This window comes from Malaya genurostris, chromosome 1 (genome assembly GCF_030247185.1).
Source record: "Malaya genurostris strain Urasoe2022 chromosome 1, Malgen_1.1, whole genome shotgun sequence".
Lineage (NCBI taxonomy): Eukaryota > Metazoa > Arthropoda > Insecta > Diptera > Culicidae > Malaya > Malaya genurostris.
Window position 1 is genome coordinate 117,787,397 of NC_080570.1, and position 19,722 is coordinate 117,807,118.

The 19,722-nt window shown below is 38.1% G+C and overlaps 1 protein-coding gene across 7 annotated transcripts in view; it reads right to left on the reverse strand.

The window, feature by feature from the left end:
- Positions 1–251: 251 nt before the first annotated feature.
- LOC131425576 (protein FAM107B) overlaps positions 252–19,722 on the reverse strand; it is a 138,486-nt gene continuing 119,015 nt past the window's right edge. For 5 of the 7 annotated variants that reach the window (XM_058587570.1, XM_058587567.1, XM_058587569.1 and 2 more), the window contains 3 exons: positions 3,189–3,337; positions 2,449–2,689; positions 252–2,380 (listed from right to left, as the gene is read on the reverse strand). In XM_058587570.1, the coding sequence (XP_058443553.1) occupies positions 2,095–2,380; positions 2,449–2,689; positions 3,189–3,252 (591 nt within the window). In that variant the 5' untranslated portion in view covers positions 3,253–3,337 and the 3' untranslated portion in view covers positions 252–2,094. The remainder of the gene's footprint in view (positions 2,381–2,448; positions 2,690–3,188; positions 3,338–19,722) is intronic. The other 2 variants (XM_058587568.1, XM_058587574.1) reach the window with 2 other exon arrangements.

The following is a 19,722-nucleotide window of genomic DNA, read 5'->3' on the forward strand; positions in this document are numbered from 1 at the left end:
GTGCGAAAAAAAACTCTTGTTCTTTCGTTGATCGAATACTTTGAGCAATTGTAATCAATTGCTACACCGGTTTAGTGCAGCGGTGCCATAAAAAAAACCACAAGGAATGCGTGTCATTGGCTGTTGCATACCGTTAGGCGTTCAAATTCGGCACCTGCGCCAATCCTTGATCGATAACTGAAAGTGCTTTAAAACGTAGAAACCGGTCAGGAATTTCGAAGCCTTTTCAATAAACTACCAACTTCTAGTGGTTTGTATTCAGTTAAAATAATTGTTTACTCTCTATATATATTCGACTGCAGGATACGTACTAAAACTGTCACTAATCTACGCTACACAGTGGTTCTGGTTTGTTTTTTTTTACTCTTTGTATGCTTATGACTCATACAATCTATCTTCCCTATATATTTGCCACAATCAATCACTACCGGTTTTTTTTTCCTGTTTTCTCTTCACATTTGCTCTAACCTAGGTGGTTATATCCTTCTTAGCATATACTGAAACTGTTTGTTGTTTAACACTGAATAAACTGGTTGCTACTAAATGCACTGCCCTTCGACGCAAATTCACGCATGTCCGCAGTTGCCATGCGATCCAATCCGAATCCGGACAGTGTAGTTGAGAGTTGCATAGTAAGCTTAAATTTTATTAACCATTTGAATCGAACTCTTTTTTTCTGTTTGTTTCTAAATAGTATGTAATTGTTTACGTTTCAAAACAACTGCAAGGATTATGTAATACTTCCGTCCCTCGTCAAATTCATCAAATGGATAAAATGGTGGGGTGGTGGGGCGCAGTTGAACGGGGCTCAGGACACAGTCAATATGAATAGTCAGTTCTCAATCTAATTACGAATCACTAACAAGGCCAAACTCGATAGATTTTTCGATAGTCTTTCGGTATTACGTTCTATACTTTGATTTGATGGGATGTGGTGATGAGGTGGTGATGTTTGTGTTTATGTGTTTTTAGGAAATGGTGACAGTGATTTGTTAACTTGAATTGCTTTCTACGTTGCAACAGATGTTTTTTTGTGTTCTTCTAAATTTTGGGATGCCATCGATCAAGGGAGGAGGGGTAAATATTTTCTAACTCTAACAGACTTGTCATGTTGGTTTGAGAATCGAATGATTGTGACACTCTTCTGTAGGCAAAATAGCAGTTCTATCGTTCCTTCTGTTTTTTGTTTTGTTTCAGCTCTCGTTTTTCTGCAAAGGCCCGACGTTTTACTTTAATTTATTTTGTTGTGTATTTTGTTTAACATTTTCTTATGCACATTTGCTTACAGACTAAACCAGAACTAAAACTTTTCTATCGAATATGGTAGGTAGCAGCAGCAGTTTGCTGATCATTTTTGTGTTTTAAACTATAGGTGTGTAATGATTATGGAAGATTCATTCTCTTACTACGCTAACGAGAGAAGGATTTCGACGGTTTCAATTTGATGCCACATCAACGAGTGCTTGCTTGGTTTACTGCCTCCTGTTGTCCCGTCTATCACAATTTTGCTACAGTTAATGTTTGCTCGAAATCCTTCCCGGCGATACACGACACGATACTAAGGTATTACTAGAACTTACAAAACACGTTCTCAATATACATCCAACAGATCATTCTATCTAAAGACACAATAGAATTAGACATTTAACTCATTAATACTACTTAAAGCATGTCGCCTTTCCTTTTCCGAAACTCTGTGTCTCACTCAAATTACCAGCGTTCGATTTGAGCGTACACATTCGAACTGTTCTGTTTCGATTTGCTTTCTCCTCGTTCCTATCCTCATTTGCCTAAGATATTTGTAAAACCGGAGTCAAAGCAGCTTCTCCACTCTCCAATGTTTAAAAACAAAAAAACACAGAACGGAAATCATTGTAGTCGTTATCACTTGTCTAAAACGTATAAAACTTAATTATTTAACACAAATCGGGTTCAGAAGAGATAGGGACAGGAGGAGTGGGGGAATGACGGGAAAGTGTTAAAATGATTCCTTGAAGAGGGGCTCTGCTGTTTCTTTTTTCTAAAAGCAATCTTAACCAACTAATACGAAACAAAAAAAACGCGGCAACACGGCGGCGATTGAAAACGAGCGGCCTATTTCGAGTAAACCGCCGTGGTGGCTCGCAGTTTTGCACGGGCATTCAGGTATTCCGGGTTGATCGAGTCCGGTTGGTCCTGCTGGGAACCGGCGGCCGCCGCTGCCAAACTCTTCTGCTCAAGCCGGGCCGCCCGCTGCATTATCACCCGGCCGAGCTCGTTGGCGATCGAATTCTCCTGGGCTTGCTGTTTGGCGAGATTCTGGGCGGCCAGCACCTGGCGCTCCTTCTGCTTCTCCAGGGCTCGCTGCAGTTCGGTTTTCTGGTTGAGGACACTTTTACCCCTGGAACAAAAAAAAACATTTTTAATGTTTAAGTTTTTGACAATTTTCCTCCCATCGAAACTACTTACATTTTCTGATTGAACATCAGTTCCCGGTGCAGGTTCTGTCGGTCCATCGATTCCGAACAGGGATTGATCAGCTTTTTGGGCACTATGAGCCCCTGGGCGTCCGTCATGATTCCGGGAGTGGCCGAATGGTTGATCGGGGGCATCATTGGGTTCGGATGTTCGAAATAATCACCACCTGCTAGCAGTTCTGTTTGGTCCGAGTATCTTCTCCGCTGCTGGCCGGAGCCTTCTAAGCTCGCATCTGTCGAGACAAAACAGAAAACACACGCTTTGATTAGATCTCACGTGTCAAGCCGCCTTTACACTAGCACTACCACTAAATACGGACTGTGGTGAACACGAACATGGTGGCGTGGGTAAGGTTCGAATAGGATAAACAACTCTACTCGGCGCGAATCGATAAGGTAATGAGCAACTGCATCGAGGTGCCGATTTGACGAATGACGATCGTGTTTTGATAGCAAAAACTAAAAAATAAAACGAACGTGATGCAAAGCGGCGATGATTGGCGTTTTTTCTACAGACAGTCGGTCAAGGCAGTCATTAAACTGAGTGTGATTTGAATTAACAACAGTTTTCTAACGAGGCAGGGATGAGATCCTCTATACAAAAACAAAAACTACGAACGAAAGGTTTTTTTTCCGCAGATAAAATAACACTTAAGGATCTTGATAATACAAATGAAGCAGTCGAGCTAACAAAAGAAAAAAAAACAAAGTGTGCTTTGCGGCGGCACAAACCTTGCTCGAAAAGTCGCATTTTTTCTCGTATTCTCTCGGTTGGATTGAGCTGGGGGCGGAACATGTTACGTGTGCGCTGTCAAACCGTTTGCTTTCTTACATCAGACCGAGATCCTGGTAGGCGGGTAGTAAATCAAAAAAAACGCGTGCTGAGAGAAAATCAAGTAGAACGAAAATAATGTGTCATAACCTCAAACAATTCGCAAACGTTCGCAGGGATGAGATGAAAATGTTCATTAATTTAAAAACCTCAAATTCAGTTGCTTCTTCTTTTATATGTCTTTAGCGATCGTTTGTAGTCCAGTGGACTTAAAATCCACTGACTACCGCCAATAGCCTCTAGATGTCACACAGTAAGATTCAATTCCGTTGTTCGGTAATTTTTTTGACGAAAAATTTTGGTAATCAATAGAAATTACCGATATTTCGGTATATGAACTTCATTTTACAACAATTATGCAAATTTTTACCGGACGATCAGTTATACGCAAGTTTTCATTACAGAGTTCTGTAAACAGATATACAATTCATACGGTAAATCTGAATAGTCGCCGAGTACGGTAAAAACCATGCCGTACGTATGGTAAAATAATCTTCCAATAACCGAAAATAAATATCTGTAAATATTGATTGCCGTGAAAACTGTCAAATAGTTATTAAAATATTCAGTAAGTGTCGTTTAATTAACCAAACGAAAAAATATCTTGAAGGGTTTGTCGAATGAAATGAAGTAGAAGCACAGACTAACAGACACTATGAGTAAATTCTTATAAAAATAATTTTTCGTGATGCACTAGTTCCACCTATATTGTACTGCGCGAACTATTTACTATCTGTACACCCCTTGTGTTAGGTAAAAGTTTTTTTACTAGTTGGTTTCCCCTTGTTTGTCAACACCGATCAGCTGCTTGCAGGAATGTATGATTTCATCATAATATTTGAAAATGAATCATCACAATAAATTATTGGATTACGTTGATAATATATTTAACTTGTTTTCTTGGAAAACAATTAAATGTACAGTTTGCATATTGTTTGAAACACCACTTGTACATAAAATTCTATTGTATAATCGTAGAAACACTAGATTGAATGGTTGGAAATGAAAACTATCTTGCCAAGATACAATAAAATGTATTGTAACCAATAAATCTAATTGTGAATAAGTTGTTTATGATGTAAAATCAATGGTTTAATTTTTACGGGTGTGCACCGGCTCCGGAAATATAGTTGTAGTAGTGACCAACCAACAAACCGCCACCATTAGGAGCAAGACACTTCGCAAGCGTGTGAGTAATGTCAACAATGTGTGCCTAAAAACAAATTCTTACGCTTTTTTCCTGATTTGTATCAATAAATCTTCCACATGATTGAAAAATAAACAAATCAGTTCATTCCGCTTAGAATTGCAACTCAAGAAAAGCGAAAATTTTAGTCTAGATCTCATCGTTTTACTTCCACTAACACATTTGATTAGCAACAAACACATTCCTATGTGGATTTTCACTTGCAGAAATAATTTCGAAATAAAGACTTACGTATCTTCTATTAGTCATCCCGCAAAATAAGAACCTTGAATTTAACACGCGAAAGGCAATGGATATGGAAAGTTGGCGGAAAACTATTTATTTATCCGGAAAACTGCTTTTTTAACAGAAAATATTTAGTTTCGTTTATTTTGTGTAGCGCAATCTAACACAAATGCATTGAAGCAATGTAGCTACAGCTAGTCTACATTTGCTTGACGAAATAAATAAACAGAATGTAAGCAATTTTCCATCTAACATTGGTAAAAAATTGATCAAAATTGATATTTCATCCAAAAAGTCAGGCTTAACGTTCGTTTGAGAATAAATTATTGCTGAAAAAGATTGTAGTCATTCAGGGGTTTGGTACCTCATGTGTACCGTTTTGTGCTGAAATGTACATGACTAATTCTAATTTTTACGTTTCGAATTCAGCTCATCAGTGCGTCAGAAGTTTATGTTGAACTGCAAACGACACCTAACGGTTCCACATAAACCGCTGATCAGACTTTTTGTTTGCTCTTTCGGCACGTCAGGATAGACATGGCACTTCGGTGCAAATAAGTGATTTTTAAATAGCAAAGAATTTACGTCTGCTCAGCGGTTTATGTTGAGCCGTTAGGTGTCGTTTGCAGTTCAACGAAACGTAAAAATTGAAAAAAGATTGTTTTTAAACTTAATCATTCAAGCCACTTTGATAAACTGGTTGCACTGCATATATAAATACATAGATCTATGACTTACGTACCAAATAAAATGTACAAAATATACAAATTACCAACACAAATAAACCTGGGTTACATTTGATCCTTAGTATTCTCTCAACTTGCTTCTCTACACTCTGGCAAAACATATATGGAATTTCATGATATCATATGGTTTTCAGCCACAAGAATATCATATGCGAATTAAAAGACCGCCTTTTGAAATCACGAAAATTGTAATTCCAATAAAAAGCCTTATGAAATTAATACGAAATTTTTAGGAACATAGTGCAAAATTTCCATGATAAACTTAACTTCTCATATACTGTGGAATTCATAAGTTGTTCGTATGAAAACTATAACTTTTCATATTCATCATTTGAAACGGCGATTTTGGTGATTTTTGATGCATCATAAGATTTGCCTTATGATTTTCACTAATCCTATTTTGCCTGAGTGTAGCTTGGTCTTTTCAGCAACATTCTTGAAAGTTAATTTTCGTTTATAGTCCTTTCCGAATAGTCCTTATAGTCCGATGAAAATCCTTTCTTTCTTGCGAAATACTCGAATTTTCTCCGGACTAACACGATGCAATGTGCTTATCCGTTGAGTGATTCACCAGAAGTGGAATAACACCCAGAGATGTCAGGTAAAAATTTCATATATCTTCAGACAGGGTTGCAAAAATCTGTATATCCGAAAAAAACTGCAGTTAGCAAGTATGTCACTATTTCTCTATTAAGTATGATACGCTAAACTGATTTGGCGAACAAAAAAAAAGGTCGCAGCAATTTCAAAAGTCTGTAAATTTTGACGAAAGTCTGCGAAAAACTATGTAATATATGTACGAAATCTGCAGATTTACAGACAAATCTGCAGATATGGCATCTCTAATGACACCTCACTGAAGCATTTCATTTTCCGTATATGGTGTTTGTCACTGGTCAACTGTAACGTTTGTGGTGCGTATCATTGCTGTGCTGCCAGCACGCATACCCTGTCAGCTTGCATCGAAATCAATCTTCCGCAGATATGCCAGGCCTGCAGGTTTGTCTGTGCATGCTGCTATATTCGCGTGAACGAATTTGACATTTCTCTCTCCTATTTGTATGTGCAAGACAATTTTGCCAGGTATGCCGATTTCTCGGTATTTATTTTGTACTCGGTATTTACATCACGCGTTTTTTTTTTTTTTTTGACGGCCAATAAGCCACCTGTCAACTTCCACTTTCGAAAGAAATTGCAAGCGAGCTATGAAAAATAGAGTAAATAAATGCAGAGGTCATTCTTTGTAATCGCATAAAAAAAATTAGGGAAATCCACTGGAAAAGTGGGAAAAAATCCATAGAGTTGGTTTGTATGGATAGTGCCAGATAAATCTGGACCATTGACAACTCTGGCGTATATCATTCTTATTTTTCGATGATCATTAGAAAAATTCCCTAGTGCAACTGACAGTTTGTCCTTACTTATTTTATCTTTCGATTAATATGGCATATTCCTATATTTTCCATTTGCGGTTTTTTATGCGACTGTTTTATGCGAATTTTCAGAGTTATGCGGTTGTTTTAAGCGAAGTTTCAGAGTTATGCGGTATTTTCATACGAATTTTCAGAGTTATGCGGTTTCTTTTCTGTGGTTTCTTTTATGCGAAGTTTCAGAGTTATGCGGTTTTGTATTAGCAACAGAACGTAATTTAGTGCCTAACGGGGAAAACAGATTGAAAAAATGACATGTGAATGCAACAATTAAATGAAGACCGCGAAAATGTTACCGCAGATATGGGACTCGAAACCGTAGCTAGCTCCTTACCGGGGAAATTGTTTTGCCAATTAAACTACCCTGCATATGAAAACACATGAAGAGTCAGCCCAATTGACTAGACGAACCAAGCATGCTTCGCTTTATTTGGTCACTACAGTATTCAATTATGGTCATATATCTATGGAAACACAGTCAACAGAAAGCAAACGAACACCGCGCCATAAGTCTGTTCATTTGCAGTCAAGTTTACAGGTGAAATAATTCTAAATAACTAATAAATTACATACGAAATATTGGTTATTACAGTAATTAGCATTTATTGGATTTGACAGGTCGTTTGTTCATTTGGAATGACATTGAACCCAAATTCTTTCCAAACAGATAGTTGTCGTCTGTCTCTCCTTACTCTCTCTAGTAATCAAAATTTATAATTTTCCGTTAATGGACAGAACGAACAATTGCTGTATGAATTGAAATAAACGTTCGAACCACATATGCAACCAAACCCGAATTCGGTCACAACATAACCTCAATTTAGTTCTCGTTACTATCCTGAACACGTGCATCGCCGAACAATTCCCAGCAGTGAACGGAATTGCAATTGAAATGAAGTACGAGCTCGTTTTTTCGACTGAAATACGCCAATAGTTAATTTCTATCGTATCTGAAATCCTTTAAAAGTGATGGTTTCAAATCGCTTGCTTAATCAAAACTTGAATTTTAAAACACCCTAGAGCATCAGATGTGTTAATCGTTTCGTCTAGACTTTTTTTTTGTCTATTTCAGGAACAGACATCCTACATTCTACGTGCAACTTGATCCGCCCGAGGCAAGAATCTACCGGGAGTGTGGTTTACTCTGCGCACAAACGGAGCTGTTCCTACCTCCGCACAAGTTAACCACTTTAGCACAACCGAACCGATGACGATGGGTGGGTTTCCTTTTATTATTCCAAATGGCACGTCGTTTGACACACTTAATACACCATCAGCTCGATCATCAACTCGACACCATGATCACCATCATCATCAGCAGCAGCTATTCAACAACAGACGCATTGCCGGAGCATGAGCGGTTAGGTGACAACGGGGAAGAAATTATTATTATTGTTTTGACGCTGATCTCCCTCACGGTTTTGGAATACGCAATGAGAGTGAATGGATTTTTTTTGTCTGGGGATCTGACCGCCGAGGACCTCGTGGAGGAGGCAAAGGTGTTATGAAGCTTCGCGAAGTAGAAGTACAAGTACACATAATAACAATACTTTGTAGGTACACTTGTGAGGAGCGTCGGGTAAACGGTGTTTCTACGTTCTTCTACAAAATTGATGATCAAAATGGGAACATCGTGGCGGTGCGTTTTTTACCTTTACAAAAATACAACCGTGTTAACAACAGTAGCAATCGAGGTGCGCCTCCTTTTGTGTTCGAGCAATTTGTAAGTCAAAACACGCATCCAAGTGGTTTCGATGATATTCAAGCCGAGGCTTGTCGGTCCTGCGGTGACCTGCAACGCCAGTGAAATAATGACACTACCAAATCCAAAGTTGGCTATGAAAAAATAAACGCTTCATGTTTGATGGAGTGCGTTGTCAACAATTGGTCAAGACTGGGGTTGCAGCTGTGCTCGAATCTGTTCGGAGTTTTATTTGCATTTTCATTTCATTTGGCGAATGGCCGGCCCATTGCAAAATTGTGCGTTTTGCAGCCACTTCTCCGTGAAGTGGATTTTTTAGTGGAATAGTAAAATCACGACTCGGTTATTAAAAAAAAATCCTCATCCTTATCAACCCACTTAAATTGCTTTTTTTCCAGCACCACTGCAATAAAATTATCAGCCGTTCACAATTTCGTTTCGTATTTGCAACTTCCATTCCAACGTAATCGAACAGACAAATCTCATCTTTCTGTCGGTGCAATGTGCAGAACAGAATTCTGCCTCGATGTGCGCTCCTCCTGATTCGATTTCCGCCGATTACCTATTGGACTGGAATGTTTCCGTCGGGGAACCGTCTCCGGACCGGGATTTTCCGCCCCGCCGTGAAACAATGTTATGTATAAGTGTATAATCCCGACTGAAACTATTCATGGCGGCTGCAACGGGTCGGAAAGTGAGATAACGTTTTGATCAGATCTCAGAAGTAGGAAAACCTTACACGACTAGTAACTTAGTTTTCTGAGCATTTTTAAATCGTGCTCTATTTGTGATAAATTGTAGACAATAAATGAAAGTGAAAAGTTGTTGAACATGTCTCTGAGTCTAAAATAAAATTGAATTTTCAATGTTATATGGACGTCTAACTTGAGTATTAGGTTCCACATGAAATTGACATAACCTCAAAAAAATAGTTGGATAAAAATCTAATGATATATAAAGCAAAGATAAACTCAAGATGAAATGGTCTATGATTTCTCATGTACCATACAAATAGGACCCCACGATGATTTTGGTTTACCGTCAATTGTTATTTGAAACAAAACAACAAGCGTCGAATCGTTGTGCATATCGAGTGGATTTTAAAACAGGAAAACAAAAATCAATGAGAATTAGTTCTAAGAATCTGTTTAATTTGCAATATTCTTATCTTACGAATCATTATAGTGAATGGGTGTTACAAACATGTTTTGTGCGGTATGTTTACATATGTTTACTTCCTTCCGAACTTGTTGCTATGGAATTTTACCGTCATTTTCAAATGTTTATCGACGCTTATTAACGAAGGGTCAACAAAATTACACCGATATTTTTCGATGGATCGTATGGGACATTGTAATCTTGAGTTTTTTTTTTTAAGAGGTATAGGATTTGATTTTCAAAAAAAAAAAATTTGGAGAAATTTTGCTTGTTGACGTTCAACCAGAAAGGAGCATCGTCGCTGAACACAATTTTTCGATTATAAAGTGGATCTTCCTCCAATTTTGCCAGTGCTCATTCGTGATTAAATTGTATACCAAACGACGAATCAGTACTAAATTATAGACCAAACCTAGGACAGGACCTAACAATTGGTAATCCACTTCGACCAGCTCTAGATTTGTTGGAATTGACATAAGCAAGTGCAAGTTGTTGAAATTAATATTACTGCAGGGTGGTAGGAAAAGTGTTGTCAGTATTGTCGGTGACAATGTAGTTTGATATTGCATATTTTGTTTCTCGACCAATCTCTTTGAAATCACGAATTTCAATAAAATTCAAGTTCGATTTATTTTTAAGTCCTGTCAATGTGGAAAGTATACGAGTACATTTAACAATCACTGGATGATACAAAGAGAAAGCCTAAAACCACGAAGTATTATATGAACGAGAATATTGATGTTATGTTGGGTGAGAATAGCACTAAATCTTTGGATACTTCTGTTTGTTAGTATTTTTCTCAAATTGAATATGTTGGATACTTTAGTTTATAGAGCTTCAAAAATAATTTTTTTAGAAAAAATTTATTAAACTGTTTCTACTAAACGTTTTCTTTAAAATAAGCATATGATCAAAAGAAATTCAGAGCTATATTTTTGACTGATATAGCATTTGTCTAGGAGAGAAGCTTTTCAGAATGAATAATTATCATTTATGTATTATTCATAATAGGGAGCAACCGGAATAATATGTTCATCCATGTACGGGAAGCCAAAAATTCCCATGCGTAGTTGCGTTAATGCTGGGCAGTTGCATATCAAATGATATGAAGTTCCGTAATCGGATTCACAAAGGTCACACGAATAATATTCAGCACGCTGAATAGTAGCCATGTGATAGTTTAGCTTACAATGCCCAGTCAGCGCTCTGACCAGAATACTGCAATTTTGCTTAGAGAAATGTAATAGATTCTTAGATGTTTTCAAATTTAAATCTGGTAAAAATGCCTTTGTTTGGGCACAACTTTCTAGGTTTCGCCAATGACTGGCATGCGTTGACACTGTCCAAGATCGAATCTTGTGTTTTATCCAGCTAATTGGTAATGGTAAGGCTGGTTCAGGACCGACAAAACTGGTCTCTGCTCCAGTTCTAGCTAATTCGTCTGCCAATTCATTTCCAGTAATACCAGAATGACCGGGTACCCATAAGAGGTTTACAGCATTTAATGTGCTGAGTTCTTCAATTTGAGTTCCACAAGCGATTACAAGACTAGACCTGGTTTCATTTGCACCAAGTGCTTTTAGAGCTGCCTGGCTGTCCGAGCAGAAATAGATTCGTTTGCCACAGACACCCCGTTGGAGAGCTGCCTGTACTCCACAGATAATCGCAGAGTTCAGCTTGAAACACGGTGCAGAAACCACCCAGTGAGTGAGATTGTTCGAACCTCATTTCGCGGCACCTGCACCGGCTTGACCCTCCATCAAGGAACCGTCAGTGTAACAAGTTATATATTCTTCAAGTTGTCGCTCCATCCAGCCAGACAGCCATTCTCCACGCTGAGGAAATGTAACATTAAAAGTTTTAGAAGGGAAATTGCATGAAAGCGTAAGATCACTAGGAGCGAGAATATACTCATCTAAATTTATTAGTTTAGGCCACAGCAGGGTGTGACTAGTTTCACGGTCTATAGGATTTCTATTCCAGAATCCCGTAGTGTGAATACGGTATGTGGCAAACATTGCTTCTTGCTTAAGAAATATGTTTAATGGTGGGATGTTCAAAAGTGCCTCTAAAGCAGCAGTAGGAGTAGTCGAGAAAGCTCCAGTCATTGCCATCAAAACCATCCTTTGAAGATGGTTTAGCTTTGTCTGGAATAAAGCAACCTCCCCTTTCTTTCTTTCCCCTGTTTTCTTTTGAACGGTTTGGAGTCCAAATTGAATTATTTTGATATCCTTATGTTGCGCTTTTCACTAAGCAAAAAACAACTATGATTGACGTTGATTCATGTTTTTAAACCGGATCTAGAAACGGCAATGGAAAACGACGTATTCTTGCATTCTTTATTACGATAAGAATATTCCGAGAATGAAAACGCACTGAACTGCAAGAAGTATTTTTTTCACTCAAATTTTGACATATTGTTCCAGTTTAGGAATTTGAGTAATCGCAACTCAAACCATGAGTTATGTTCAAAGAGCGTGTAGGACCACACTGAACAAGTTTGACAATGGCACAAGACACGATTCACGTGTGATCTGTCAAAAACAGTGTTGCCAAAAAGATACCAACAAAAATCAACCTTTATATCAGTGGGTTGTTTATCATTGTCATCCTATTGTGCACTAATGAAATGCAGTAGCAGATTATGAGACAGTAAAATATTCCATTTGAAGCTTGAACGGGAACGTAATAGCCGAAGTGAACTTATCTGGTTATCAACTGAACTGCCCATAATTGCATATCAGTCCCATATGGAAAATCGAAATGTCGAGAAAAAGACGATCAAAATTTTATTTCCGATTTTTTTGATTTATTGTGCTACCTAATGCTAAATCAAGTATTGTTACATGAAATATCGGTAATACACCTTTGCTATTCCAATATTGCAACAAATGAATTTTTTGAAAATAGCACTGAATGGGACTGATATGCGGGTACTTTGCATATGGGACAAACATGAGTTGATATTTTTTTCACATTTTTCTGAACAAACCTTCAACTCTTATTGCAATTTCTGAGAGTATATTGAGGATAGATTTCATTCCTCAAGCTAACTCAAAATTGGCGAAAATCGATATGGGACTGATATGCGAGTATGGGCAGTGAATGGATCTGCAATTTAGAAGAATTTATTGACTAGTTTTAAAGAATTAGCTCCCATCCACATTTTCACTTATAACTTCTGGATTTGAAATTTTGTGATACTCATCTCCCTGTAATTTCGGAACCAAGGGAGAGAAAAAATAGTCGTTCAAACGAAAACTATTCCAAACTGTCCAAACTGAATTCTTTATCCAGTGTCTTTCTATTGAAAACTAAACTAAACTAAGTGTCATATTCGTCCAAGATTACAATGAATCTTAATTTGTGAGAAAATGGCTGAGTAAGAGAAAGTTCTTGTTAGAAAAAACTTTTTTTTTCTTCAATCGCCGCGGATTTGTCCAGTATTGAACCATTTTGCATAATCTCCTCTCAAATTAAGATTCATTGAATTCTTGGATGAAAATGACTTCCAGTTTAGTTTCCGATAAAAAGACATTGTAATTTTTTTAATTCAAAATGGAAAATGTTTTTTTTGTGAATTTAAATTTTTAAACACAATTCGATATGAAAGTTTTCACTATTGTTATTGGAAAATTTTATTGATTTTGTAAAAATAACTAGTATAATATTTTTGAAGTGGAACACATCTTTATTTTCTATATAGGAGTGCCAATCAGAAACTCAAGAACAACTACACGTAGGTTTTAAACACTTACAGTTCAGTCTATTTTGTATCAATTATTAATATTATTTCATCATTTGATAGGAAATATTTTTACGTTTCGACTTGAATGTATCAAGGCACGTATTTTCATTAATATATGATTTACATTTTGATTAGTAGCGAACAGTGTCTTATTTGGCTGCTAAAAATCTTTGGCATACCGGATTTCCCTGCCATAGACGACGGTTTTGAAGGAGTAAGCGATGTATCAAAAAGAGAGCATCGCTTTGATTGGTCAATCGATGCAAAAGCGAAGCTGGTGGAAGCACGCGAATCTATAAAAATAAGCGAAATTATAGCTAACGTTTCATTTCTACGCGTAGCATGCTAGTGGTAGGTTGTTGCTAGACAGCAAGACAAAAAGTGCCATAAAATGATTTGAAGCTTTAATTGCTATGCCCAAACAAACCAATCTTCGAGATGGTACGTGTGCATCATTGAAGCGAGATCTGGCTATGCTCACTCGACGACAGAACAAATTCATCATTGCTGGGGACCTGAACGCACGGCATGAGCTGTGGGGAAACAGAAGACAGAATCGAAACGGATTCGTACTTGCCGAAGATTACGAAGCTGGACAATACAACATCTTCGCTCCGGATCAACCAACGCGACTTTCCAGATCGGGAGTTCATTCCATTTTGGATATATTCATCAGCAACATCGCCATAGACAGCTCTCCGGTTGTCTTCAACGAGCTCTCTTCTGATCACTTTCCAGTAATATTGACGTTGGGATCTTCACCAGAAACAGTGCCTATTCAACCTCGGAGGAACTATTATCGCACCGATTGGGTCCAATTTCAACAAATCGCCGACCAACTTATTAATATCGATCTGCCACTTGATTCCCCGATGGAAATCGATGCAGCCCTATCTTCCTTCCAGCATTCAATCACAGTCGCTCGTGATAGGACGGTTCCAGTACAACTTATGCCGAGTTCCTCTCTTCAAATCGACAGTGTCACCAAGAAACTCATCCGACTTCGAAATATCTACCGGAGGCGGTATCAACGAACTGGCATCCTAGATAGGAAGACTACTTATAACAACTTAACTAGGATAATCCAGGAAAGAATATCTGAGCTTCGCAACAGGAACTTCCAGCAAAAGCTTCGACAAATTCTCCCACATTCAAAGCCCTTCTGGTCCTTAACGAAGGTGCTTAAGAAAAAACCGAAGCCTATTCCTCCTCTGATGTCACCCCAGGACGCAGCTGAAGGAATACCTTTAATCACACCAGTAGAGAAGGCAAATGCGCTAGGCCAGCAGTTTGTGTGTTCCCACAATTTAGGACTTAACATTGTTAGTCCATATGAAAGAGCCGTTGCTGATAGCGTAGCTGAGGTTGACCAATCAGACAGCTTGGTTCCTGAGGAAAGTAGAGTCACTGCGAATGAGCTGATGGCTTTTGTGAAAAAATCCAAAAATATGAAGGCCCCCGGTTTCGACAACACATTCAACATTGAGCTGAAACATTTGAGTATTCGCTCATTTGTCTTCTTAGCTAAAATTTTTAACAGGTGCTGGGAGCTTGGTTACTTCCCTTCAATGTGGAAGTTAGCTAAAGTTATCCCAGTTTTGAAACCGGGGAAAGATCCTTCCTTTTCCAAGAGCTATCGGCCCATCAGCTTACTCTCTGCCCTATCCAAGCTGTTTGAAAAGTCAATACAAAGGCGAATTCTTGCTTTCGCAGATGAACAGGATATATTTCTGGAAGAACAGTTTGGGTTCCGGAAAGGAAGATCCACCATCCACCAACTCACAAGGGTTAACAACGTCATCCAGCAAAACAAATCAGTGTCCAAAACGACTGCCATGGCAATATTGGATATTGAAAAGGCATTCGATAATGTGTGGCACGATGGACTGGTGTTCAAACTGCATCGGTATAATTTTCCCATGTATCTTATTAAAATTATCAAAAATTATCTTGCAGATAGAGCATTCCAGGTTTCTCTGAATAATGCACTTTCAGAAAGATTTACTATTCCTGCTGGTGTACCCCAGGGAAGTATCCTAGGTCCCATTCTATACAACATTTTCACATCAGACATCCCACCTCTTCCAGGTGGTGGTGTTCTGTCACAATTTGCTGATGATACTGCCATTCTTTACAAAGGTCGTGTCATTAATGCTCTGAAGAATAAACTACAGACAGGTCTGGACGCTTTAACGGAATATTTTACAAGCTGGAAAATTGTGATCAATGCAGCAAAAACTCAGGTCATCTTGTTTCCACATTCAAGATCTCCAAAACTTGTTCCATCAGACGAATGCAGAATACGATTCGGTGATGAGGTCATTCAATGGTCAGATGAAGTTATCTATCTAGGACTCACCTTTGACAGACATCTGATATTCAGGTCACATGTTGACAAAATCGTTCAAAAATGCAGCATACTCATTAGGTCTCTGTATCCGCTGATTTGTAGAACATCTAAACTATGCCTGAAGAATCAGATGGCTGTCTATAAACAAATCATCTACCCCGCAATTGAATACGCAGTCCCTGTTTGGCGGGGCTGTGCACGAACACACAAACTTAGGCTTCAGCGCATTCAAAGTAAGATCTTAAAGATGATTCTAAATCTACCCCCTTGGACAAGGACTAGTGAAGTACATGAGATGGCTTCCCTGGATATACTAGAACAAAAATTCGAACAATACTGCACGAAATTTGCAGAGAGGTGCTCAATCTCTGAAATACAAATAATTCAAAATTTGTACGTATTAGGTTAAGGATAGTTATAAGTAGGTAGACATTTTATAAATAATTAAAATAAATATTATGATTAAACATTAGTATGTAAAACAAGAGTAACTAAAACACCTAATATTAATAACGAATCGTATGAACAACAAAGATGAAAGGCCAAAGGGTCAAAACACTTGTACTGTAAAATGTTGATGTAATACACAAAAATAAGATTAATAAACAGATATTTATGCAAAAAAAAAAATAAAATTTAATTGCTATGCTCTGATCTTGTGTCATGCAAGATCGGATGAAATTGCATGTTATGTCGTTTCGCCTGAGAAAATGACAACTACCCCAGGGTAAATTTTGAGTGCATAAGATTAATTTCTAATTTATATAAGATGAACTCGATTAATAATGAGAAAACGTTTATCGCTTCAACCGAAATCGCAGAATGGTAGATAAACTTAACGCTATACAAATAACTGCTTGCATACAAAACTTGAACACAAGTTTGACGAAGAGAATCTTAAATATTGAAATGGCGAAGAGAAGCTTAAATATTGATATTTGTACAAAATATATAATTGCATGCATTTGGGATATTGGTGTAATTTCGTCGGTATAAAACAAACAATGTTCGGTGTTGGTTCCTAATAAAGATCAATCTAAGCAGACTCTCGTGCAATTCCGGATTCAAAAGTGTCACGATTGATTGAACTGTTTGATTGTAGATTATTCGAAATTTTGATTGTCTTGTTCCACATCAATGGCTCGAACAACCCCATGGGGCTGATCCTTGTAGTTTTTTGTATGGTTTTACATTTTCCGTTTCAACTATTTGACAAAAAAAGTTCAGCTCTTTTTCAAACACAGTCTAGATCAAAGTATGCAATGTGACATTTTAGGACAAAGTCTACACGCCCAAAAAGTTTCATTCAAATCTGAGAATATGCAGCCAACTGCGAATATGATTAAGCGCGAAAGTCGTCTTATTGTAGTCAATTATGAGTTGAATAATTTTCAACAAACGACTTTATCAAAGAAAAATTTCAAGTAATTATATACATATTTCCATGAGTCAGGAAATCAAGGGCTGAGGCCAGTAGGTCGCTTAAAATCACGTAGTTTGCTGTGCGTATTACATTTCTCTCCATGCTCTCTCGCAAATGTTGCAAAATGACTCTCGATGTGGCCGGGTGGCCAAGAAAGTTTTGATATTTTCGGTTACAAGCTTGACAACATTACATAAAATCCAATAAAGCTACTGCTTGTTTGGCAGCCTTGCTGAGCCGATTTTATTTTTCTCTTATTTTTCGTTACGTAACCAGAAAACTGGAGCAGGATTTACCTTCATAAAATCAACATTCACTTCATTTTTATCGCGTCAACATATATGTTTTTATGCACTAATCGCATCTAAATGAGATTATCTAGACAGGATAGATTTTTGATCCATGCTTCTAAAGACGAGAAGTTCAATGAACAAATTGAAAGACGGCGTTTTCAGCTATACAATTCTTCCTTCAGAAAAAAAAAACTTTCCCGTCCGCTAATGTCAATGAATCATTTTGAAATTGTCACAGAATAATCTAAACTAATTTTCTAAGAGATTGTCAGTTGGGTTTTTTGATATTCGTCACCGTTTCTGAGAAAATAAGATTTGAAGCGTGAAAATAGCCCTCTAAAACGCCCTGAAATACACTGTCCTCAGTCCTTAATTATTATGTTCTGAAACCCCCTCCGCAAATTTTTTTTCTGTGTACGCACCTGCATAAGACAATTCCATCTTATGTATTTTGTGGTCAGGGCGGAAGGCATCCTTGTAAATCGCTGGTAACCTATGAGAATCAGCTGATTACATGTCAGTTTTGTGAACAACCTGATCACTACGGTGAACCCTGCACTGGCACTGCGAAAAGGACACCTTCAACCAAAGACAAGGACAACCTTTCAGCAAACGGTAAGTAGTGAACCCAGTACTTCTTCTTTAAAAACGCTTACAGCATCAAACCAGCAAACAACAGCAATCAATGTACAACAAGACGCATCTACAGCAACTAGCAATGAGCCCAAGACTACGATCAACGAGGAAAACAAAAAGAAAACGGAAACCACCGACAATTCCGACGATGAAGCAATGGATGATATGATGAGCCACGGACAAAGTGACCTTCAATTCTCGCTAGATGGAAATGAAAACTCTTCTCCCCCTAGAAAAAGGTTGTCACCCAAGGCTTATACACGATTTGGCCAGAATGTATGCAATTCTAGTTTCGAACGATGCGTGTATTCGAACATCGTTCGAACGATTGAAAAGTTCCTCTAAGAAAACAAAATGTCCAGTTGAGGTCCTCCGTTGGTCCAATACGGTGAACCGTTGGTCCGATGAATATCCAATAAATTGTCCAACGGAAAGCCGATACGGGACTTTAGTTTGCCGATTTTGAAACAGACCATTGAACCGAGCGCCATTTTTTTTTCGTCCAACAAATCCGGTAGACAGAGGTCAATTATTAGGTGTCCACACATCATGTATTCATCAATTTCAAATCAGCCTACGACACAATCGGTCGAGATCAGCTATGGAAAATCAGGCACGACTACGGACAAACTGATACGGTTTGTCAAGGCTCGCGAGTTTCGTTGATGATATTGACATTATTGCACGCAACTTTGAGAAGATGGAAGATACATACATCGGACTAGAATCTGAGACCAAGCGGATCGAACTAGACATCAATGTGTCAAAGACAAAGCACATGAAAGACAGGGGTTCAAGAGAAGATAATGTCAGCCACCTATTACAAGTTGAGATTGATGGTGATGAAATCGAAATGGTCGACGAGTTCGTGTACTTGGACTCACTGACACCAGCTGAGAAATTCAGAAACGCATCTTGTCAGGGAATCGTGCTTACTTTGGACTGCGCAGGACACTTTGATCGAACAAAATTCACCGTCGTACGAAGTTAACTATCTACCAAACTCTGCAAAAAATGAATTCGTCCTTTTTAAAAATCATTCTTGAATCGAATCTACGAATACTGCAGACGTATGCAAAGTTCATCAGATTCGGAGCAAATTGATTTGCCGCATTTTCTCCTGTTGATTCCTGGAATTGCTCACATGTTTGTTTGGTAACAAACCCCATTATCACAAAAAAAAAACAAGTTTGTTGGTCACTGAACCACAATCTACAATTGCTTCATAATCTTGAGATTATCTGTTCGGTTTCTATAACACCACATCACCCTCTCTTCAAACAAGTGTCAAAACGTAAAACTGTTACAGAAAGCTCAACAATCAAACTAGACTAGACCAAAGCACTTCACCTGGATTATGTTTACACGCCGGCCGTACACACACAGCCCCCCTCTCGCCCTCCATGGCATGGAATGGTCACTTGACATTTAGCAATATTCCACTGATAGATACGCTATATAACTAGATCAGCAGACAGATAAAGTCCATTCAGAAAAACAGTAATAGGGACCAGCG